Source organism: Abrus precatorius, unplaced genomic scaffold, assembly GCF_003935025.1.
Source record: "Abrus precatorius isolate BTA unplaced genomic scaffold, Abrus_2018 Scaffold8, whole genome shotgun sequence".
NCBI classification, from domain to species: domain Eukaryota; kingdom Viridiplantae; phylum Streptophyta; class Magnoliopsida; order Fabales; family Fabaceae; genus Abrus; species Abrus precatorius.
This window is the reverse complement of record NW_020874428.1, coordinates 28,192,957-28,218,326: the sequence shown is the minus strand read 5'-3', so window position 1 is coordinate 28,218,326 and position 25,370 is coordinate 28,192,957. Positions and strand designations below refer to the sequence as shown.

At 32.4% G+C, this 25,370-nt stretch overlaps 2 protein-coding genes across 10 annotated transcripts in view; both read right to left on the bottom strand.

Annotated features, from left to right (window-relative positions):
• LOC113845948 (DExH-box ATP-dependent RNA helicase DExH7, chloroplastic) overlaps window positions 1–19,877 on the bottom strand; it is a 32,129-nt gene extending 12,252 nt beyond the window's left edge. For 2 of the 8 annotated variants that reach the window (XM_027473692.1, XM_027473697.1), the window contains exons 1-27: window positions 19,552–19,877; window positions 19,362–19,467; window positions 19,076–19,266; window positions 18,784–18,840; window positions 18,072–18,222; window positions 17,620–17,990; window positions 16,842–17,060; window positions 16,215–16,326; window positions 15,788–15,979; window positions 13,726–13,805; window positions 11,971–12,093; window positions 11,702–11,788; window positions 11,126–11,226; window positions 10,673–10,730; window positions 9,321–9,386; window positions 7,893–7,975; window positions 7,595–7,778; window positions 7,276–7,431; window positions 7,089–7,190; window positions 6,840–6,992; window positions 5,706–5,810; window positions 5,098–5,238; window positions 4,776–4,865; window positions 4,635–4,691; window positions 3,825–3,908; window positions 295–393; window positions 70–210 (exon numbers count right to left, since the gene is read on the bottom strand). In XM_027473692.1, the coding sequence (XP_027329493.1) occupies window positions 70–210; window positions 295–393; window positions 3,825–3,908; window positions 4,635–4,691; window positions 4,776–4,865; window positions 5,098–5,238; window positions 5,706–5,810; window positions 6,840–6,992; window positions 7,089–7,190; window positions 7,276–7,431; window positions 7,595–7,778; window positions 7,893–7,975; window positions 9,321–9,386; window positions 10,673–10,730; window positions 11,126–11,226; window positions 11,702–11,788; window positions 11,971–12,093; window positions 13,726–13,805; window positions 15,788–15,979; window positions 16,215–16,326; window positions 16,842–17,060; window positions 17,620–17,990; window positions 18,072–18,222; window positions 18,784–18,840; window positions 19,076–19,266; window positions 19,362–19,467; window positions 19,552–19,809 (3,567 nt within the window). In that variant the 5' untranslated portion in view covers window positions 19,810–19,877. Of the gene's footprint in view, window positions 1–69; window positions 211–294; window positions 394–3,824; window positions 3,909–4,634; window positions 4,692–4,775; window positions 4,866–5,097; window positions 5,239–5,705; window positions 5,811–6,839; window positions 6,993–7,084; window positions 7,191–7,275; window positions 7,432–7,594; window positions 7,779–7,892; window positions 7,976–9,320; window positions 9,387–10,672; window positions 10,731–11,125; window positions 11,227–11,701; window positions 11,789–11,970; window positions 12,094–13,725; window positions 13,806–15,787; window positions 15,980–16,214; window positions 16,327–16,841; window positions 17,061–17,619; window positions 17,991–18,071; window positions 18,223–18,783; window positions 18,841–19,075; window positions 19,267–19,361; window positions 19,468–19,551 lie in introns of those variants that run through there. The other 6 variants (XM_027473696.1, XM_027473695.1, XM_027473694.1 and 3 more) reach the window with 6 other exon arrangements.
• Window positions 19,878–21,296: 1,419 nt separating this feature from the next.
• Window positions 21,297–23,789, bottom strand: LOC113848240 (cx9C motif-containing protein 4). 2 transcript variants are annotated; one of them, XM_027477659.1, is made up of 2 exons: window positions 23,682–23,767; window positions 21,297–21,645 (listed from the first exon to the last, which is right to left on the bottom strand). In XM_027477659.1, the coding sequence occupies exons 1-2, from the start codon at window positions 23,765–23,767 to the stop codon at window positions 21,537–21,539; spliced, it is 195 nt and encodes a 64-aa protein (XP_027333460.1). In that variant the 3' UTR covers window positions 21,297–21,536. The 2 variants fall into 2 exon arrangements, 1 of the variants encoding a protein (XP_027333460.1); XR_003501806.1 differs by lacking the exon at window positions 21,297–21,645 and adding an exon at window positions 22,131–22,176 and having other exon boundaries at window positions 23,682–23,789.
• Window positions 23,790–25,370: the final 1,581 nt, after the last annotated feature.

Genomic DNA, 25,370 nt, shown 5'->3' with positions numbered 1-25,370 from the left:
GTGTGAAGGTAAAGGGATATAAAAGTTATTGGGGGATGCATAGAAAACAAATTACAATTACATACTGACCTCAGTCAAAATCCTCTCCCATCTTTTATATGCTGACATCATCAGTAAATGATCAGATTGCCGATCAACATCATTGGTGTTTCCAGGCCCATCTAGCTTATCATTCAACAATGACAATTTTGCTCTTTCAACATTTTGCCTCTGAAAGTAGACATACTATTTTATTTAAAATCCAATATGAAGAAGTAAAGCTGTTGAAATATTATGAAAGCACTGACAGAAGACCTCATCCTTAGGATACACAAATGGAGACTTGTAACTCAGAAATGCAGCAACTGAAAGAATAGGAGACAAACAACCAAATATTGCACCATATAGCATCATCTGCAATTACAGAAACAACACCATTTGTGGATGGCTCAGCAGTCAGCATGTCTTAAATCATATATTTATTTCAACAGTAATGTAGAGCAGAGCAACATGAAAATGCACTTAGCCAAAACCAGACTTCCAATAAATTTGATATGCAGTATTATTTTGACAAGGAGGAGAACAGCACATTATTTTGACAGAACTTGATGGTCATTTTAAAAATCTTAACAGATAGAAATAAAATGTATAGGAAATATGACAAAAAACTTGTCAACAACATCGCCCCTTGAAGATCATTTTAAAAAGTTGATTATTGCAAATGTACAAATATAAACTGCAGAAGATTATTTAATGGAAAAAATATATTAACTGCAGTGCATTTGAGGGAACCAGCCGCAGCCTAATCAAAGTGCAACTCATTTGAGAAAATAATATAGACATTCATTCTATTCCATTTAAGCTTGGATTGAACACAAAGACATATTATATATTAAGTGTATCAAAATTAATCATTAGGTAGACACTTGAAAACTTAACAAATATAATTGAGGGGGAACAAGGGATATGACTTTTTCCTTGATAGCTCTTACAAAAAATTTACAGTAACAAAGAAAGAAAGTGTTGATTGAGTTTGTCAATTTTAATTATGTGTAGTTTTTTGCTTGTATTCTTTCATATGTTTCCTTAGATACTTTAGGTTGTTATTTATTTCAATCCCTGAACTTCGGGGATTTGATTCCGTTTTCTTCGTACATATATTTGAACAAAATCCTACATGTAAATCAACAATATACAACACAACATTCAGTTTCAAGTTAGCATTGGAGCACCGAAGTTCCGATCCTGCATATGTCATTTTTCACATTAGCCAATGTTAAGTTGATTCTTTTTCTACAACTAATGTGTCCATATAATCGGCAACATTTGCATTTAATTTATACTTAATCTTACATTTAGATTGAATTTCATTAGGTATTGCACTTGTGTTCTACTTACTTGCTTAACCTTAATATGCTTATCATGTAGGGAGGAAGATCTTGGAAGTGGAACTTTAATAAATTACAATTTTTGGATTAGATTATGGTGGTACATTGTCTCCAGTAGCAAAAATGCCTTTTCTGCAGTTGTTCTTGTCTATGGAGCAATTTTCATTGGATCATTTATCAATTGAACATATAAAATGCTTTATTACATGATCTTACGAAAGATGTGTAAATGGACCAGTTGTCAGGTTTGTTGTTCTAAGAGTGTTCCAGACTTGCTTGTTAGTTGCACACGTCATTATGTCTCAAACAATTCCCTTGAACATGGTTTGACATTTATTTTAGAGGCTTAACAATTTGGTAATGAAGTTGACCAATCCATCTTCTATTGCTATTCAGCTATTGTTTGCATTTACCTTATTGTCTGTGTGGATGATACTCTCATCACAAGTAGTATGAAATGGACATTTTAGAAAAAGGCAGTATTGATGAATGTGTTAAGATCTGATTGCAAGGTAATGTAGGTTTATAAGGCATTGCACTCTCCAACTACAACAATTAGCTTTTGTTTGTATGGTTCTCCCAAGGCTCTAATCATTTGGTATTTGAGCTTTCCACCATGTCTCTCAATGAGCAGTGTGGGTATTGACGTGTTGGCATTGTGTATTCACTTGAGACTAGTCAAAAGGCCAAGTGTACATTGCATGAGCATTGGGGCTGCAAAGTGTGGTGGGATGTTAAGATCCAATTGCAAAGTATAAAACTTGAGTCTCATATTGGAAGCTTTTATGGTTTGGTTCTCCAAAAGATCTTGTCAAAATGTCAAGCTTGTTGACACTCTTACAGATCCTAAACCATGTTGCCAAGTCTCTTACTATCACTCATCCCAATATCTCTTTTGTTGTAAGTGTAATGAGTTAGTTTTTCAACTCTCCTTGTAAAGAACATTAATATATCAAGGGAGCTAAAAAGAAAGGCATTCTGCATTAAGACAAAGGACATACCCAAATTGTGGGACGTTCTGCTGCATATTGGGTAACCTTTCCTACTGATAAGAGATCCACCTATGAATATTGTGTTTTTATTTATGATAACTTTCTCTTGGAAGGAGAAAAAGTATAGTATTGTAGAATTAGTGTAGAAGTAAAATATCAAGCTATGGTCTCTGATATTTCAGAACTTTTATAGCCCAAACAGTTACTTGAGGAATTGAAGTTTGGAAAAGCTACACAAATAACACTCATTTGTGACTATCAAGCTACTCTACATATAGCCTCAAACCCAATGTTCCACGAGAGGACTAAGCATTGACATAGTAGCCATCTCATCAAAATAAAGTGTGTTTTATCTTTGAGATATTATCATTACTGCTCATGTAGTAGTGATAATAAAGTGTGTTCTTTGCTAAATTCACTTAGGTTTTAACTTTTAACTGAGATGCTACTAAGTGTAGGAAGCTGCAGATTTTGTTATTTGACAGAGTGATGCCTCTAACCATAGTAGTCAATCTCGGATAGCGGCACGGAGCAGCCAACCTCAAAAACGCTATAGCGGCATGGATAGCGGGATGCCAGCAATTATGAAGTTCTAAGTAGTATACCTAATATAAAATTAATATCCAAAATAGAGAAGGAAATAAGAAAAGAAAAAAATGGTCAATCACTAGAAAATGTGCAAGTTCGTCGAATGTTTTATCAAATATGAAAAAGATGACTGGAAATGTTTGGATCACATCGGAAGCTTCGCCTGAGTTGAAGAAGACAACTGGAGATGAAGACGACTGGAAAACGTCTAAGTCAAGTCATAAACTTCATTGGAGATGAAGAAAATAACTGGAAAAAAAGAAACGACTCTGTCACTTCAAAAACCTCGTCGGAGATGGAGAAGGACACCAGAAGCAAGAAAATGTTGCAGAGAACGAAGATGAGGAAGAACAAACCAGAGAGAACTGAGAGGAGAATTGAGAGATGAAAATGAAAACTTAGGGCTTGCTAGGAAGAAGAAGATATCAGAAATGTAAAAGGGGAAAAAATACCAAGATTACCCCTATTTAAAGATGTCCAACATTAAGAAAAGAAGGGCAAAGTCGGGTTTTGGCCAGAGATGAAATAACGGCTGCTATGGCTGCGATTCTACCGCGATTTGGCTGCTATTAGCGGTGTGATGGCCGCTCTTTCGTGGTAGCAGCCGCTATTGACTACTCTGCCTCTAAATGTATAATGTAGTTGATGCCAATTCAGAGATAATTTCCATCAATAACAGAAAAATAGTTCAGATTATACTTCAGATCTCTCCCTGTTAACTTTTTCATTCTTTCTCATTTTCTTGGAATCTTTATCATCTTAAAATGAGGAAAGAAATGACAAGCACCATATTAAAATCAACAAATTCTTGAGACAGACATTGCACCAGCATTGAAAATCAAATGTTCAATTTAAAAAAGAAAAATTTGGTGTATACCTTCCCAATTAATACATCCACAGGCAGTCTTGCCAGATGATGCCCAAGAGGTGTCAAGTCCTCATCCCCTTCAAGAGCTCCAACCTACCACATTTTGATTTCAATAAAAGCATATACAAAGATTAGGAAACATTTTCATCTATCATATTATATAGGGGCTACAAACATGTTATGGCATAAGACAGTATTTCTATACACACGCTAATAAGACAGAGCAATTGCTTTTGGGGGAAAATTTTACTTGAGATAAGAAATATGATTGGAATGGGAAAATGCCTCAGCAAATTAAATAGAAACAAGTAATAAGGATTTCAAAACAAATAACATTCTTCAATTTATCTAACAAACCAAAAAATAAAAAAAAAATTAGAAACAAGATAATTGGATATTCATCTTCCAAAATAAATAAGGTGCCTGAAAATTATGTCATTGCTCTATGGAGAGTATTTAAAACTTTAGGCCTAACTCATTCCCAAAAACTAGCTCATAAGAGGAAGGACTACCCAAACCCTTATTAGGAGAATTTTATCTTTATTCTTAACTAATGTCGGACATCTTAACAGATAGGAACAACATTATGAGCCATGAAGAAAATGGATATTCTGCCATTCATGAGACAGCAACTTTGCTATGTGTGTTGCTTTTAAACATCCTATCTCTAATTTATCAATCAGCAGAATTTATCAAAGCAGACATCAAAAGCAAACTTATAGTTTCTATTTATTAAAGAAAAAAATTATATGAAAAAAATCAAAATCCACTAAAGCAGAAACATTGGAATCAATGACATTAAAAAACAACATAAAGTACCTCATACAACAAAGATATTGCCGAATCCATTGCCTCAACTTTGGGAGGTTCTAATGCCTGAAAGTGAAAAGATATTGAAGAAAACTGTCTAGACAATCTGATCCGAGATAATTTTTTTAAGTCCTAAAATAAATAGTTTACCTCAGACAAAAATGGCTTGATATATCCAAGAGACAGTAACTTAATTTGCAGGCACAATTCAACTAATGGCATCCGAAGCATCTCTGGAACCTTGATAAGCAGAGAATAAAAGGAAACATAGGGAAGGAAACTTATTAAGAGGATGGAAAAACAACATAAAATAACACTTGTTTTCAGCATTTTATTCTCAATCTTAAGAAGGGAAACAAAATGAAAACAAAGTAACAATTTGTTGTTATTAGGGAAATCAAATCAACTGGAAATGAAAGCAAAAAACAAACCGAATGAACCATTAGTTAACCCTTTAAGTTTTGATATATACCTGATACGGACGCAAAAGTTTCTCAAATCTATGACGAGTGTACAAACAAAAACAAATTCCAGGCTTTACACGTCCAGCTCTACCCCGACGCTGCATTGCATTTGCTTGAGAAATCCAATCTTCAACAATGCTGGATAATTTCTAGTATCAACCATACAAACAATCAAACCAGATATTAGAGAGTTATATTATCACATTCAATGCATATAAAGGGTTCAGTAATAATTTTAAAATTGTAATTTCATCTCTGAAACAAAAAAATGAAATTGGTAAAAAGAAAATCAGTTTCAAAAAATTATTTTATTTAGAACAGTGGAGTATCCAAAATGTAACTATACAGATGCAAACTATCAATAGACATCTGAGTCTTTAGGAAAATGTATCCATTTCATCCCCTTACTTGAACAACTAACAAGTGTACAACCTTACATTGTTGAACATACTAGTTTCAGTACCACTACTCTGAGCTTTAACAATGAGGTGAAAAGTTTACACATTTCACACAAAAAATGAAGCTGATGAAGAAATTTTTAACTGCAACGTGTATGAACAAGACCTTTATGACGCTATGAACAACCAACTCATTTTGGATATGAGAAAGAACATACCTTCTGAGGATTATAGCGATTCTCCTTATGTTTTCCAGAGTCAATTACATATATCACGTCATCTATTGTTATGCTTGTCTCTGCTATATTTGTGGCTATAACAACCTAAGAGAAAACCATAACAGTAATTAGTAAACAATCTACAATAAAGTGTCTATTTGAATTTGAAAAGGCCCTAATATTACATCTATTTGCATTCTCAAAATCAAATCCGCAGCAGTGGTAGAAGTGAAAATTTTAATCTTTTTTGTCAGGTAGAATTGATTCTAGGTGTGGGACCCACAAAATATATCTCTTTTACACCCCGAGAGAAATTCTACTTTACTAATGGGTGAAATCTTCAATAAATACTCAAGAGGGACTCATGTTGATTCTATTTGAAACAAGCTTGGAACATATGATATGTATGTTCCATGTGAAATGTAGCTAGCCTTCATAGTAATTAGAGTCTACTAAATAATTCTGACTTTATTAAGCATTGAAAATAATCACTTGTGTGTGTCTTTTCTTTCCCACTCAATATATTCCAGCCTATCTCTCTAAATTCTCTAGGCATAAAAGAAGGGCAACTCAATGCATGAGATTCCCACCTACTGTGATTTGGGGAGGGTAGATGTATGTAACCTTACCCATGCAAGTGGAGAGGTTATTTCCAGTATTTGAATTCACAACTCCTAGGTCACAAGGCAACAACCTTATCATTACACCAAGATTTTCCCTTTGAAAAATTGTGACCCAATGCATAAGGTACCTGAGGTAGATATATCTAGTCTTACCCATGCAAATGGGCCACTTCTAGGATTTGAACCCTTGGTCTCGAGGTCGCTAGTCCACAACCTTACCATTGTACCAAGTGTTGTCCTTATCTCAATTCTACATGTACGTTAAATATAAAATCACTCATGCTTTCACCCAACAGCTCAAAGCTTTTGGGATAGTTGGTTGTTCATGATAGGGATCTGAATGGAAAAATGACAGGATTAGGCCCAAGTATTGTGGTCACATACAGTTGTTTTTGAAAGGGGAAAACAATTGCCCAAATGTCATAAGTTCTTTTAATCTGAGAAGTGTAACTCTATGTATGAAAAAAAGGACAAGTGATTTATAATGCTAAATTATAATCGTCAAACTCACCTTACGTATATTTTCTGGAGGGCGTAAAAACGCCCTTTTCTGTTCATTTGATGCAACTGATGAATGCAAAGGAATAACCCAATCAGAAGATGGCCCACCAAATTGGTATGAAGACACCAACTTATCATATAAATAGTTTATTTCTGACACTCCCTAGCATGACAAATTATTTTGAAAAAATATTACTAATCACACTTAGCAGATACAGGTAAACATAGGAACTCAAAGGATAACTATATTCTTACTTACAGGTAGGAATACAAGGATGGCACCCTCACCACAATTTTCATCAATGAAACAAATCAGATCTTCAAGAAGATCATAATCAATGACATCTTCATTCAGTCTTTTCTGAATAAACAAAATACGAATGGTCAAATTAGAGTCACAATTTAAGGTGGTATGCAGATTTACATCTTGATAGGGATTTATTTACCATATTTTGTTGAGTTTGTTCACTATATGATTGATAGTGACTTAGAAAAAAATACGGATTAAAATATTCTTCAGAAAGAAGAGACTCATCACCCCATGCAGATAAGACTAGATTCTTCTTCCCCCTGCTATTTGTCACAACACCTCTCTGCAAATTCTAAATTGCAATACTTCATAAATTAGAGGAAGTGCAATCAGTAAAAAAAAAAATTAAATCAGATAATTTATGCACCAAGTCAGCTAAGGGATAAAGGATGGACAATAGAGGTCAAATCACAGTCACAAATCAATAACAGTAATTAAATCTGGCCATGTAATACCTGTCCTTTGGGAAATGTCCCATATGTTAAACAAGCAGGAGAATCTGAAGCAAGTTTATACTTAATCCATTCATATATATCCTCGAGAAAGTATGTTGTCACTGGATGAGTCCTTCCTTCTGCAGTAACTACAGGGCAATGGCTGAAGTATCTTGAAAATAAACTTGCATCAACTGTTGCAGACCTGATCGTTATAGTTGCATACAAGACAAAAAAAATAATTTAGGACAAAAGAAAATTAATTTAAGCAAGTTTAGTCACTAATTCCTGAAACAGCATTGAACACAAAAATCCATACATTAGAATGATCTTCAGTTTTCTTGAGCTTTCACTGGATTGCTTCTCAGTAAGATTTTTTAGAACAATTAGAAGAAAATCACCCTGTAAAAAAATAGGATTATATATATATATATATATATATGAAGTTTATATTGTTTAATAAATGAGATTATTAGCATATAATAGTCCATAAACAGAGGATCAAGAATTCTCCTAACAGCCCCAAAAGATATAAAATATCATCTCAAAGAAGCTCTCAAATTTCACCATGAAAGAAAAATATGTAAATCCCAGCATTTCATTTATTTGCTTTTCTGTTACTTCTCTGCCAAAAATAAAATCAAAATTTCCAAATAAAAGAAGATTTGTTTAGGTTTGAAGGCATTAGTGAGGTGTTTGATCCTATCTACCACAGATATGATACCGCACAAGCATGGGGATAGGGAAAACAGGTTTGGATAACACCTCAAAAGTTAACCCCATCCAGCGTGATGTCAGATAATATTTTTAGACAATTTTTTAAAAACAAGAAATAAAAAAAATAAGACATTGACTTAGAATGTTTTACATATCATGATTGTGTTGTTTCAAAATATATGATGTAAGCCACATATTTCTCTCTTTTTTTTTTTTAACAAAATTTATTGAGAGGAAAGAGAGATACAAAAGTGAGAAGATAAGAAATTTATTTTCTTAGGTTTAAAATTGCATAACTATATGTCTAAAATTTACATTTTTTGGTTAAATATGTAGAGTCAGCCCAGTCATGGGCCTGTCATAATTGAGTCATGACCAGGTAGTGTTTGGGTCTAAAGAATTGGTATGATAGTTCAGGTCAAGTTGACCTGGTCCATAACCACCCTAAGCTTGTATTAGTAAAATACACCCGTACTTGACCTAATTATTAGTATAAATAAGACTATTGGATGATTACTTCTATATTACATTATTATAAATTAGAGAATATTGCTAAAAATATGTTTTCTCTCTTTCTCACTTTCCTACTTAAAGCCTATCTCAATACTAATCAACGTAATCAAATATATGTTGACACAATTACCTAAATAATGTTTAAGCATGGTGGTTGAAATATGATATAAAACCACTTGTGTTTGACCTAACAGCTTAAGCTTTTAGGATAGTTTATTTCATGAAATGGTATCGAAGTTTTTGTGACCAAGTAATCTAGAGTTTGATCCTTGCAGCCCCCAATAGGTGGGCCTGTACATTGTCCATGCTTCAATCCAAAGTGACTAATGCGTATGGAGATATGTAGGAAATATAATATAATAAAACAAAACTGCTTTGCTTTTGGGATAGTTGGTTCATGACACATGGTAGAAAATGACATATTACAAAGAACTTCACGCATCTAATCATTCAAGGTATAAATAATGAGAACTACATTTGAGCATAAGCTTCATACAAATGTTGTGTGTAAACTAACCAATAAAGACCTCTCATGAACTTCATCAACTATGATATGCGTAATGCCAGACAAGCTTTGGCCCCCCTGCAAGGTAAACAATAACCTACAATTCAAGAAATGAAAAGCATACAAAACCCAATAATGACTTAAAAACAGTATAGTTATGGTTGATTAAGCTGATATTTGTTAGGATGGTTAGGATTAGTTTAGTTATTATCCTTTTGCTAGTTAGCACTTAAGGGATTGGTTAGAGGTAGTTCCTCTACCCCTATAAATTCTTATAATTTCCTTTAGAGATTAATAACTATAATACTTTTCATTTTAGTTCAAGTCAGCATCAGAGCTTAAGAACACTCCTTTTCCCTCTTTTTGATTTCAGATAGGGCATCAGCTGCTATAAGCACCAATCCATTATCTTTGATGCCATTATCCAGTGCACTGCTGCCACCATTCCCCCATAGTTAACTGATCTGAGAACCAACCAAGCTGTGTTGCAAGAAGGTTCCTCACCCACCGCTGCCATCACCAGGTTCATCTGGCCCTGCTGGTTCTACTGGGCATTGTTGTTAAGATCGCGATTAAGATCAAAGGATCATTCAATTTTATGAATTTTGCAGCAATCAGTAAGCCAAGTTGGGCACAGGATAGCATTCTGGTGAGACTGGAGCTGGATCATCAATCTTAGGCGTGGGATTGTGTAACCAGTGATTAGAACCAATCCTGCACAGTTAGGATTTCTGGGTCAGGTTTTGGGGAGACTGGAGTTGGATCATCAACCTTTCTTCGCATGTGCCCTAGCCTTCTTTTGTTTTTGCCTTTAGCTATTTCTCGCAAGTCTCTCACTATCTCTTCATCAAATGGATGGGCCAGGGCTCAATGGGTTTCATTAATAAGTTCATGAAAGAAAATGCATAAATTGTTGCATCCCACAAGAGTCAACTGTAATATCTAATGTATTGAAGGACGCTTATTTAAAATTAGTGCATGCTTGGCTCAGCATATTTAGGAAATATAATCTTTTATTTTTACCAGCTTCAAGAAAGAGCTTTTAAAAAACAAGCAATTGTTTTCCCAAAAATAATCTATACCAATGCACTTAGTCCATAAAATAATCCATGCCTTCCCCGAAAACAATTAAAATCAGAAAATAATAACATACTTACAGAATAAAATGGCATTAAGTGTTTAAAAAAATGTTTTTTCATTTAAGATGCATACTAGGTAAGGTTGGTCACAATGGACCAAATAATGTTATATATATATACATACACTTCCACTGATCCTTCTCATTTAAGATGCAATGATGCATGCATCAGGTTGAAGACAACATTAAGTATAGACCTATTGTACTATTTAAAGAAATAACCTACCGTCATTTTTCTGAGAAGGATGCCTGTTGTACAGAACAAAAGCTTTGTTTTCTCATTCCTAACATGAAAATAAGAAGTCACAGATTAAAACTTACAATTACAGAACAGAACAAAAAGAGAAAACATTAGCATTAGCATTAGCATTAGCATTAGATAATATTTTCTTTCTGAGAAACAATTTTCCATACAAATGGACCAAGATATTGGAATCTAGTATGTATTGCTAGTTTGAAAACTATCGTCAACTGGTAGAATTGTCTATTGCATAAAAAATACTTGATAAATCACAGTTAAAAGTCAAAATTGGAATTTAGTAAATGAAAGAAAGCAGGCAATTCAGTATTGCAACTTTGCCAGACTAGCAGTTGAAGACAACTCATGGTTTTGGGTCAATAGGTAAACTCCTCAATTAAATAAAGTGTTTAATGAATTGTTGAACAGACAAGCAAACACCTGGCACTATCCAGACGAACTTGATAACCAATCATGGAACTGTCCAAACCAGGTGAAGGTTCACACCGCTCCTCTGCGACCCTTTCAGCCACAGAAATAGCCTAAAACATGAGGCACAAAACATTAACCAAAAGTAATAAGAGTGAGGCAATGCTTACATTATATTTCTCTCTCAAGGTAACTTTCAGCAAATCAACTCTAACACATGGAAGAAAAAGTTAAAACAAACAAATAATAGAAAATACAAGCAAGAGGAAAGGACACGTGTTATTCAAGGATGGGGGAAGATTGTTCACAGATTCCTAAGGTCCTACCAATCCAAGATTATTTTAAATTTTGTCAGCTTTATATAGCAATTGTAAAGTCAATTAGAATATTCAAAATGCAGTACTCCTCATAAAACCTTGATCACTATGACAAGCTTGCCCTTCTATGCACGCAGACAAGGAATATAAAACAAGAAAGTGACAAGTAACTTATTCTTTGAAAATATGGGACAGAAAAGACTATACAGCATAAAACTATTGTAGATATTTATATTGGTCAAATATGCAAAGTACAAGAGTTTGTACCTACCGCTATTCTTCGTGGTTGTGTGCAAATAATATTACAGTGTCCACCTTGTCCCGACTCAATCATGTCATCCAATATAAATTGGGGAACCTACATTAAATGCCAGTCAGAAAATAATCTGCACACGCTCAGATGGGAGATGACAAGAGGGAGTATGGCACCTGCATTCATCTATACATAAATTCTGAAAGCAAGAATGCAAATGACAGAAACAGAAAGTTCAGAAAATAGAGATGGCAAGATATCACAAACTATAGTTAAATTGTTGTGACCTGAGTTGTCTTTCCAGAGCCTGTTTCCCCACAAACAACAAGAACATCATTTTCCTTCATCAATTGCAATATATCACCCTTTAATGCAGCAATAGGAAGTGTAGCTCTAGTTTTCAACATATCCTGGAGCAGAAAATGTGTCTAGGTCAGAACAGATTAAGATTCTTTTTTCCTAAGAAAGAGTGAGACAATTGTAGTTATTAAGAAAAAACTTAGGTCTAACCCACTCCTAAAAGTTAGCTCATAGAATGAGGACTATTCAAGCCCTTATAAGGAGTATTATGTCTTTATTTTTAGCCAATGTCAGGACTAGATATCTGGTACATGAAGTTTGCAGGACTGAACATTTGTAGGTGGCCCAACAAAACTAGACATGTCTGGGCAGTCCAATATTCAAACTAGATAAACTTTTATATCATATTAAGAAACTTGGGTCTAATTCACCTCCAAAAGCTAGCTCATACAAGGAGGACTACCCAAGCTTATTTTGCCTCTATTCCTAGCAAATGTGAGACATCTTAATAATATTTATTACTAAAATCTTAGTAAACACTTGGCTATGATGTACTACATATATTATGCCAGGCTGCCAGCTGTTATACATATAAGCTTTGAATATTTTATTCTAGGAATTGCATCAGAACCTCAATATTAGGAAGTGGTCAGGAATTCAATCCTTGCAAATGCTATGTCCAAACTCATTGTGTAACAGGGAGTGAAGAGAAATAAAATCAATCTTGTGCCTTGTTGTAATAGTTTAAATTTTTGGGCTAGTCTGTTCTTCCTGATATATTAGAGCCTTAATGACTAAGCAATCAAGAGCTCAATTCTTGCCTTAATGACTATGCATTATCCACACTTCAAACCCAAACACACTTGATGAAGGGGCTTGTTAGATATAATAAAATGTTAAGCAGATCATGTTTTCTTTTAAAATTCCACGCCTAATGTTTGTGTTAGATATACTAATTGGGAATTAATGTTGTTGAATCTAATATAGGTATTATCATCACTACGTGTAAGTATGATGATTTGGACACAATTGAAGAGACAGGTATGTTGGACTTCATCGCAATGATACATCTATGGATCCCAACATCAAACTAGTACTGGGTCAAGCTTGAATTATATAATGAGAATGAAGTTGATTCTATTTGTAACAAGCTTGAGTTATATAATATGTATATTCCAACAAGAGGGCAAGTGCAAGATTAGCCACATGCACTTCATGTGTCCATGCTAAATGTGTTTACCTCTCATTGTAATTAGTGTTTGTGTTCATGTGTCCATGTTTAATGTGTTTACCACTCATTGTAATTAATGTTTTGTGTGTGTGTATTCACGACTCCATGCTAAATGTGTTTACCTCTCATAGTAGTTAAGTGTTTTGTGTGTGTATAGGGTATTGCTTAAGTGAGAACACATGATTATTATGAGAAATGAGAGAACAAAATATTGACCATTAGATCTTATTTGAATGGTCAAAATAAAAAGAAAAATGACACAGTTTTTCTAAAGCGATCATATAACCACTAACTAACTTTTAATCTTGCATCCATGTAAAGTTGTATGATCTAGATTTATTGTTCTCCTATTTTTAAAATGAGTTGTTCTCACTAGATAAATCCCATATTCATTGCAGAGACAGTTTTCATTTTCTAACATGAGAAATCATATAATAAATATATGTGCTATAAAGCTTTTAAAAAAATGAGAGAAAGCCACGATTCGTAATTCTACGAAATACATGCAAACCTGGTATCTTTGTGTTCTCATTTTAATACGTTGCACGTTTTTCAAATCAGCACTCTCCATTTCCTCGATATAGGATTCTCCTGTATAATGAAACTCAAAATTCAAAGAAGAAATTAACAAGGAAATAATTGCATATAGGTGGAACACACGTGTCGCCCACTTGAACTTTATCGATGGACCATTTTTATTTTTTTTTTGTTATCACATTATTTAATTAGAAGCAAAAATCAAAAGACATTATTGAGTCTAGGGTCTGTAAAGATTGTAAGCAGATTTACTTAGCAGCAAGCAATACACAATTTACCACCAAATAACACTTGAAATTCTACATCAATTACAAATTGGCTAAATAAGAACTTATGAAGGCTAAAATAATCCTCACCTTACAAGCTAACTTTTGAGATTAAATTAGACCTTCGCCCAAATGTAATATGATTTAGAGTTTGCCATAGATCTAATATTAGGCCACCTTTGACTGAAAAATTAAAAAAAATCTTGGTCCCACAGTTTTTCCCAGTGCAATTAACTTGGCCTCATAGTTTTTCTGACACAATCTACCTAATCCCATGACTGTTCCAATGCAATATTAAAAACAAGAAATCAATCCTATAATTTCCAAGCTTCAATGTTGAAATCTCACATCAACTACATATATGACTAAATAAGAGCTTACAAGGACTAAAGCAATCATCAACTTACAAGCTATCATTTGTAGTTGAGTTATGCCTAAGCCTAAATTTAAGAACACTCTTGGAAAGAAAAAACGTTAGGTAGTTCTTTGAAATAGTTACTCATGATAATCATAAACCTGATTGATTTTATTAACAGTCAAACATCCCTAAAGAGGTAGCTTTTAGCATTTAGGATCCTGGGAAGTGGATGCAATACAAGATTTTATTTAGAAGCCATATAAACTTTACCTCCAAATCATCATTTTAGAGGAAGATAGGATTAAGTTGCTTTTATAAAGGGCTTTTTGCATTATAATAATTTTGCTTTGTGAAATTAAAATACAAAGTTAAGTAACACTTAAAGGGTTATATATATATATATATATAACCCTTTTGAGTCAAAAGGATTGAAGGCAGAAGATTTGGATTCTAGAAGGAGGTTCTTCCTTATATCTAGCAACAGTTTTTTATACATGAAAAAAAAAAATTATTGAGAAGAGAATGCATTACAAAGAGAAATCAAAAAAGTAAAACAGAAACAACAAAAGAAAAAACAAAAAAAACTGATACAACAAAGCTTCCCAATCACAACAAAAGAAAAAACAAAGTAAATGAAATTTGGCTTTGGGTTTCAATGTAGGTATGATAGAGGGGGAGAGATGGATGACATTCATGTGAATTTTAATTTGGAGCATATAGCGACAATATCATAGCAAATTCCTCAAGGAAGAAGAGGCTTCCATGGCACAATGGTCAATAGAAAACCAATAATGTGACTTTATACATCCATGTGCCTAACATCTTAAGAAACTCCACCAAGGCACTATTGAAGTCATTTTGTTAAGATAATAAAGTCCCACATTGGGAGATTAACAATAAATCAAAGGGTATATAAGCAAGAAAACATCAAGTCTAAATTGCCTAAGGCATTTTAAACAAGCAGGTCACACAAGCTTATAGCTCAATCACTCTCCCTCACTCTTGGACCAGACCCACATACAAATTCCTAATACCCTTTTATTTTTTTCTACCAATTTCAAACTTTATCTTCGCTTCTGATCACTTGAGTGGCTCCTAATGTTGAGCTTGGATTGTCCGCAAAGCTTTTCCCTTAATTAAATCCATTAGATTGGAAAGTTATATTGGCTACTTGCAATATCTTAAAATATTTCATAAAGGATAAAAAAGATTAATATATGGTTGCAAAACATGAGAAAGAAATTAAACATTAAGATAGCCAAAACAAATAATGTATGTCAAAATCTTAATATTTTCAACATTACAAGAAATGGGTTTGACAATTTGAATAAACATTACCAAAAACTAGCAGAAAAGAATGGAAATAAGATTCCAAATCCATATTAAACTAAATAAGAAATGGATGAACCTACTCTGAACAAATTGCTGATGACTAGCAATGATTGAACTTTTATTTTCATGGAATCTACCAAAGTTTTGTGGAAATTTATAATCTGCAACACCAACAGATGCAGTTGCACCAGAACCATCATCATTTAATAATGAATCCACAAAACCAGACCTATGAGCTTCCTCACTGTCTTCTAGATTGGTTAACGATTCCCCTGAAAATTTAGAAATGACATATCTTCAAGCAGAAGTTCATATGCAATGGGTTAAAATATTTACACCAACAACATGATAACTGCAGTAAAGAATGGTAAGAATCAAGATTTTCATTTAATAAAATTTATACAACAACTAAGCATTTTCCCAATAGGTAGGTCAACAACATGGATCAAATGATGCCATAATATTCTATTTTAAATCAAATTTACAAATAGTTAAAAAAAAAGTAACCTTCCATCCACTTCATAACAAGCAATGCATAAGGCTCAGCAATTGGGAGATGAACTGGGACATCAGGAAACAATTTGTACAAAGCATATGCTGCCACTTTATTCTGTGCATCCTGCAATCAAGTCAAAATTGCAAACAATGAATGGACATGCAACAAGAATTTGTTCACATATCATTTGACCATAATTGACAAAAAAAAAATCAAGCATGAGCAGTGACACATTAATTGCACCTTAGAAAGAGGTTTTACAATCCAGAGTTTATTTTTTCAGAAGATTTAACTATGTTGTACTTAGTTAAAAATTTTACATCGCAAGTCCCAAGCCTGGATGAAAGTGTAAGGTGGTGTTAAAATAAGGGGCTGAGACTTGAGAGGGAGAGGTAAATTGTGAGAAAGTTAGGGCCTTTGGCTCAAGAGGTGCAGTCCCTCAAACTGCAGTGCTCTATCTTTGTAATTGGGATTTATCCCTATTTCTTCTCAATAAGATACCCAATTTCTATCAGATGCCCAACAAAATAAGTTGTGATCAAATGCAAGTACCTACAAAAATCACCTAGCAAATCATTTATTAACTACAAAGATTATTTAGCAGAAGCATGGAGATAATGAGCTTAAGGATGACTCACCTCAGCAGATTCAAAAGTTTCATTCTGATCAGGAAACTGAAGTGTGACCAATCCCCCTGCTTTTCGGTTCTTGCCCCTCCCACTAGCTTTGCGTAATATACTTACAGTACAGGATAAACTTTTTCCTCTACCAAGAATTTTATTGAATTTTGGAGCTTCCCACCCTGATTTCTGACATAGCTGATGAAGAACAGCCTTTGGAATCTTTTGAGGGTCCCCCTATCCATATTTAAATTATAACAGGTAGGAAATAACTATTCTCAGATCATTGCAACATATATATCCACAAGAACAAACACAAATATAAACAATGTTATCCAACCAATGCTCATAAACAAACAAGAGACACAATTATTTTAAAATCCTTTTTATATGAAAGAAAATTCATTAAGATGAAGAGAAAAAATTATAAAGAAAAGAGAGGGTAAAGATTGAGGAATCTTCCTAAACAAATAGAAAATCAATGAAACCACATTATAAATATAGGTTTTGAAGGCATTTGACTCTTTTGCAAAATTGGAAAACCTTTTTAAAAAAAACTGCACAAATGCAAACAACATATTCAAATTCACGAAAATATTCCTTCCACTTTTATTTTAGTTTTATAAAGGCATTCTCATATCCATCCATGAACCACCCCTCCCTCTCTCCACCAATACAATCAATGTGTTTCTTCAAACTCAAATGAAGCAAAGAGATATTAAGAGTAACTGGAAGCCACATAAACTACATTAAACTCCTTTCATCAAGATAGACGAAATGTGCCCTACAAAATTACCTTCTTCCAAATGCCTTCTAATTTATCCAAATTATTCTCAGTTAGTCTTTTAATTTTTTCTTGTTTCTGTACTTTCAAAATATCAGGAGGCAATATTTCATCAGACGGTACATCCTCCAAGAAGAAACCACCAAGCTCAATTTCTCCATCCTCTCCTTGAGCAGAATCTTTTTCCATCCTCTCCACCAAGTTATGGCTCTCCACATCACTTCCATCAACTGCAGTTTCATCAGAAGGTAATCCTTTAGCTTCACATGGAGCTTTTTCTTCAAAGGAATCAAAAGGATCATGACCCATGGATGCTCTCTCAGATTTGAAGTTAGAACTGATTTCATGCTCATGCTCTAAGGCCAAATTGTCATCTGATAATCCTGCTAAATGTATTGCACAATCAAATGAGACAAATTACAGGTCACAAAAATATTGAACTAGAAAATGAAATTTAAATTAACCTAGAGCAGACAACTCTTGCTTCAATTTTCGGATGATGTGGCCTGCCTGCTCCTGAAGTTTCTTGTCCCTTTTTTCCTTGGCTTTTGTAGCTTCCAACCTTGCAGCTAGATACTCCTTAGCAATAACATCATAAGACCTAGGTTCACAGGGCTATCAAGATAGAAGAGAAATGATAAACTCATCAGAATTAAATAAATAATTTCCATCATCACCACTTTGTTAATAGAGACCAAACAAAATAAAGACATTAAACTTTCCAACCAACAGTTCCTGTCCTGTTAAATAAAGGAGACCTATAAGAGTAACAGTTAACCTATAATTAATTTTTGAATTGATCATGGTACCCAGAAAACTTTACTATGGACACAATCAACTTCAGTCAGAGCACATAAAGTAGGATGCTGCATCAATTCAATAGCATTAACAAAGGTCCAATGGGAAAAGACACAGAGCTAAACTGGTTAGAGTAGAAATTATTAATAGCAGTTCTGCAATAAATTAAGTAATAACAGACAACTCCATGACTTATAAGAAATCAAAGCAAAAAAGCAACTTCAATCCAAAACATGATTAAAAAACAAGAAGGAACATAAAGGTAAAAATACAGGCCAAAACTTGAATTTATAATACTAAAATAATGGAGAAAAGTAAAGGTTGAAGTGAACATCAAAATTATTTATTTATTATTAAACTTCAAGAAAAGAGAAATACCTTCTTTGTGGCACTACCTCCATAAAAAATCTCATCTTCCCAAGTCTCGGATTCATCCTGCGAATACCAAACAATTAAGGCTCTCCCTTCGCACCCAAAGACAAGTAGACAACATCTGATAGAAGCAAACACTTGACAATTGCAAATGTAGAGGACACTTGCAATCTGTACACACTTGTGATTCAATACTATCACATGGTTAATCCTATTTCTAGTTGTAAAAACAACCTAATGTTTTCAGGCACTACCTATCTCAAGCAATCATATGCAGTGATGCTTGCACTTAAATTACCTCTTCCTGTTGCTCCACATACTGCCTGATCCAATCCGCTTGAGACAGTTGACAAGAATCTAAAGAATCATCACACCACTTTTTCTTGATTAACACTGCAGGTTCTAGAGCTTCTTCCTTGGTTGTAATAGAAGGATCCACTGATGGAGTTGAATTGTCCCTTCGATTTAATATGACACCAATAGAACCCCCTAAGAAGACATTGTATGTATATGATGAATCACCAAAATTCCAAACAGATGATGAAATTAACATTGTTATATAATCAAGGAGAGCACAAATGCACCTTCACTATAATGAGAGGAAGTCCCAGTAGAAAACTTGAGTGGAAGTTCATTCCCAGGCAAATTCAAGCATAACCAATCAAGAGCTGATTCAAACGTAGCACCTTCCTACAAATTACAATGAAACAAAGTCCAAGAAAAATGCAAATGGCGTTTAATAGGATAGGCTGGGTTTCAAGCAGTGTACCCTACCCTGAGAGCAGAGAGAGCAAGCTCGATTTGATGATTAGTGAAACCTTCGCAAGAGAGTTTATCGTAAACAGCTTTGAGCTTCTTTGCCTTCTGAGCCTTGGTTAGGGTATCGTCCGTCGCTGTCTCCGGTGAAGAGGTAGGCCGGGCCGCCGCCGAGTTCAGCAAGAGCCGGCGGAGGCGGTTCTCATTTTCGGCCGAAATCTGAAGCTTCGGACCGGATTGCGCCTTTGCCTTCTGTTTATTCTTTTTCGGCGCCATCTTTGATATGGCTTTCTCACGATCAAAATTTCCTTCATTTATAACTTCTTGATTGTTTTGGACTTCGTCTACGTAGGTCGGTCATCTTTCAAATGTAATTATTTAACAAAAAGAAGTTATTTTTTACATATGAAATGTGATAAAAAAAATTAAATCTTTTAATTCAACTCCTTCTTGTCTCTTTTTTTTATTTTAATTAAATGTATAGACAATTATTAAGTAATACATATATCAGTCATTCAACTATTGTAGGTTTCAATTTTAAATTTTTGTGTTTTTCACTCTAAACAATTATTTGTTATTATACTTAAAATGTAAACATAAAACATAAAAAATTATTTAAAAGTTTACTATTTCTTTTCTAGCTACGGTTATCTTTCAACAAGAACAACTATATTTGAGCTATCTAATTTTTATAGATAAAAAATATTAAATTTAAATAAAAAAAATATACATGCAGTTTTTATATACATTTGATATATGAAAAAATAAACTTAAATAATTTTTATTTTTGTTAAAAAATTAATAAAATTAATTTAAAAATAGATTACAAAAAGAAGTAATGAGCGTCAATAAATATCAATCGTCTTAAAATAAATGATTTTAGCTTTCATTTAAAAAAAAGTTAGACAAAAATAAAATTTCAAAGTTTAATAAAAATTTAAAAATGAAAAATATTAATAGGTATATTAACATCATTGCTGTTTAGTACAGATATAATGTAATTTTAACAAATTTAAAAATTAGTCAATCCAAATGCCGCATTAATAAAAAAAATTACTATAATCTTGAATGGGTCAGTTTCCGTCACTTTCATGAAACAATTTTTGTGCTTAGATATCATTATTCATGTATTAAACTAGTAATAATTTACGCAAAAACAAAATAAATAAAAGATGACAATAATTAATAATTTGTCATGCTGCTATGTTTCCTCCTTCATAGATGACCACATATATATTTTAATATTAAAATTAATTAAAAAAATGTATAAATTATACATTATCTTGTTGTGATAATTTTTTTTTATATTTTTGTTAAATTTGTTTTAAATTTTAAAAATTAAAATTGTTATTTAACTTTCTCTTATTACTTTAAATAAGTGTTCATATTTTTCTAAATGGATATTTTTACATTTATAAAAATTATTTTAATTTTTCTATTTTTATATCTTAAATTAAATTTAAACATTTAAATATTAGTATATATTAAACATTATCAATTACATTAAATTAATTCAATCAAAATAAATTTAATGAGGTGCTCCTAACCGTACAGTAAGATTCATTTGAACATGTGCATTGTAGAACAACTTAGAGGATTTAAATGTTGTTGACAAAAAAATATAAACATTAGTACAACAGGTCATAATTATATTAGTTTTCACTCTTGCAATTGATAAATAATTACTTTCAGTCAAAAATATATCTAAATTTTATGATATCATAATCCTATGACAATTGTAAGAGAAGTACATTACTACCGGGGTGCACCGGTCATTCTGTCAAGCTGGTCATAATTCAACAACATTTATGCTTGCCCTTCATAATTCAAATCTGAAAAACAAAATTAAAGAAAAGAAGTATTTTATGCGAGCCCTTCATTTGTTTTTTTTCTTCACTCACTTCAACCACTCTTCCAATTAAGTGGCCGAGTCTCGTAAGCTATCGACAAAACGAGAATATGCATCCCGGTCAACGTCATCATCATTAATATGAAAATATAACTCATCTCCTAGGTTTTTGCTTCAAAAGTCCGGCGAGGGAAGCACAGTGAGTTGAATTATAATCGCATTTTGCGCAACAGGAGTCCAGCAGTTCAATGACTTTAAGGCACCTGGCATTATGATTTGTCTTTATAAGAAACTTCTACGAGTAACTCAGTATTTTAGAAATCAAACCACACGCAATAAGATTGCAGAACATAAAACCTAAGTCTAGTATTATTGGTGTTTTTAATACTGTTATCCCATTGGTCTTTTTAATATCGTCATCCCACTATAAGTAGAGATTCACTTTGATAATTCATACCAAGGTTGAGATTAAAATTAGCATACATTACCGAATTAAAACTCTAATTTTAATTGGAAAATTAGCAACATGAACCTCTACGACATTACACCCAAAATTTGTTAATAAAGAAAAGTTCGAGTAAAGGATAAATTTTGTTATATTAATGTCTTTTGGCAAACAAAACGCCTTTTGCAGGGATTTTCCTTCTACATGACATTAAAGCCAAACCAATGAAGAAACTTCTCAGTCGTCTGTTTTATTTCAAATGTTAAAAGTTGGTTAAACAAGTTATCAGCCACCTCAGACGATCACTCATATGCACGAGTCAACCTCCTCCCATGTAACATAATCACAACTGCATGCACATGCATCAAATTCACGGTTAGACAGTTAGGACCAATCTGTTACGTGGTAGTTAGATGGTAGGCTCTAGTGCAAGAGGCAACACTGCCATACAGTAGGGAAACACAGCTTTACATATAGCTGTATGTACATACCAATGTAATACACAAAATCAGTAAATGGAATTCTCATATTTCCCTCATTTCAAGCACGTTTTCATAATGGTATCAGAATCAGAGCTCTGAATTTCAAACTCTGCTGTGGAAATTCTTTTTAGTGGCATGAAATTCATATTCATATAACTCTTTGTTCATCTTAGGGAGAATCCTTCCACTTTATGGTCACCCCACCTTCAATGGTGCTAATTACCATTCGAGAAGGTCTATGTGTAGAGCCCTCATATCAAAGCACAAGTTCCAATGTCTTGATAATACAATTTAAGTTCCATCAATGAACAATCCAAACTATGAGGCATGGGAGAAATGTAACACCTTGATTAAATCATGGCTTCCTAACTCAATTTCACCTTCCATCGCACACAATGTCGCTTTCATTAGGAACACAATATTAGTCTGGAAATACTTCGAAGTATATTTTTCTAAGGGAGATCTAGTTAGAGTCTTGGGATTACAGTAAGAATTGTATGCGTTTAAGCAGGAATTGTTGTCAGTAAGTAAGCATTTTACAGAGCCTAACGTACTTTGGGAAGAACTCAATCAATACCGTCATAGAAGTTTGTGCCACTCAAATGAACCCCTAGGAGGCTGGATCCTAGACTTAGGAGCTATGGATCATATTGCTTGTTCATTTAAATGGCTCACACCATACTATGAAATGAAGCAAATATGGGTTGGACTTCCAAATGGAAATAGTTTCACAACCCGTGCAAGAATAGTGCATTTTTGCACGTCACACATCTCATTGATATTCTTTGTCTGTCGGAATTTTCCTTCAACTGGATTTCAATCTCCAAGCTCACAGAGAGAATACTTAAAATCACAGCAGAGAGACCAACAAAATGAGACAGCGAACATTTTACTTTAAGTTTTTATAAAAATAAAAATAAATAAATAATATTTAGTCCATGCCATAACCAGTGTTAAAGAAGGCGGTGCTCATTGCAACTTGTGGTTAAAGTAGGATCATCACATAAATGTTCTTCCAGGCAAACTAATGAAGCAAGCACCCTTAAATTTGTACAAGCCCTAGTTTACACCTACACTTCAATAGATAAATTATTTGGATAACTCCTACGAAACTTTAAGATGATGCATGAAGAGAGAATCATCAAAACAAAATGGAAACAGTGGTGAAACTCATCAATGATGTGATAGGAGACATCAACCAGGGAGGACATAAGGAATAAATTGATGGGAATTTGGTACCAAATTGGTACTTGGCAGAATAAGAACAGAAATATTATCGACTCAAAAATCAAAGAGAAATTCAATTGAAAACACAATCAGATATGAACATCGGAAACAAAATTTTGCAGGTGTATAGGGTGAAGGTGCGTACTTTTGTGGGAGAAAATTGTTCTTGGAGAGGCAAGCTTGAATGTCACAAGCCTCTTTCTTGCAAGGCTCTTTGCTTGCCTGCGCCATCGAATCTCTCACAAAGATTTTTCTATCAGGTCACAGAAAGCTAAGCTATCTTTAATATCACAGATTCTTTCAATTTAGTCCTAAAACAACGAAATATTAAAACTAGTTCGGTATAATTTATAATTTATTCTAATTTTAAAAAAAAATATAAATTATTTTAATTTAATTTTTAAAAACATTAAAATTAATCTCTAAATATATAATTTGTAACTTATTTTAACTTTTTATTTAAAATTTATAAATTTTTAAAAACAATGAAATATGTTAATGCTTTTTTGTACATTATATTTTTAAAATTTAACTGTAACATATTTAAAAATTAATTATTTTTAAAGAAGTTACTTATGAAAGAAACATAAAATACAAAAGTGAAGTATATAATTTACTTTTATATATATATATATATATATATATATAGTCTATGATTTATTAAAATATTTTATATACTCGTCACTTTAATAAAATATAAATTGATATTATTTAAATGTCATAAATTATAAAAAAATTAATCAATAAAAATTATATGAGATCATCCAAAAAAATCTTGTTATTTCATTTACAATTTTAGATTTATCATAACTCAATATTCAAACTAAAATCATATTCTAAACTATATTAAGTAGTGTGTTTGCACATTTAATGATTCACTCGTTCACGGTAAGATATCAAAAAATATGATTTTAACATTTTTTTTTAAAAATATTTTATAATAGTCATGCAAGACAAAATTATTTAAAATAAAAACAAAAGAGATTTTACTAAAGAGAGCTAGGAAAAAGAATACAAAATAAAAAAAGAATAATTTATTTTCTTTAATTAGTTATATAAATTATATGATAATGTTCAAAAAAACTATTATCATGATAAAATAATTATACTTTAAAAAGATTTTTTGATAATTAGAATTACAAAAGCAACTAAATTTTATACTTACATGACTCAATTAATTAGTTAACTCTTACAATCTAAAATATTAAATGCAATATAATATTAGTAATAAAATATTTTTTTTAGTCACATTAAATTTAATATGCCAAACTTACATATATGTGAAAGTTAATTAACGAATTATAGATAATAGGCTAAAATAAATATCAGATCACATATTCAAGAACTAATTAAAATATTTTTTTAAAGACAAAAATAAATAATAGACTACATATTTAGGAACTAGTTTTAACATTTTTTTTCTTTTAAAGAATAAATTAAATGAGTTCCTATTTTTTAAAATAATATTTAAAACCTAATCAAAATAAAATTGTATAAAAAGTATATATATATATATATATATAGAGAGAGAGAGAGAGAGGGATAATTTATTACTATTTGTGTCATATTATTTTAATTTTTTCTTTATTTTAGTTTATAAATATGCAATTAAAATCTAAAATAATTTTAAATTGTCATAATGTTATTTTTCTGATAAAATAAATAATTATGAATATTATAAAGATAAAATTAGTTTTTTTGTCCCCTATCTTAAGGATAAAATTAAATTTTATCTTCTAACTTTTTTTTATTCAATTTCATCCTTAAAGTTTAATTTTTTCTCACATTCATAACTTTCGTTAGCTTTGTTACATAAATTAATAAAGACATCTTA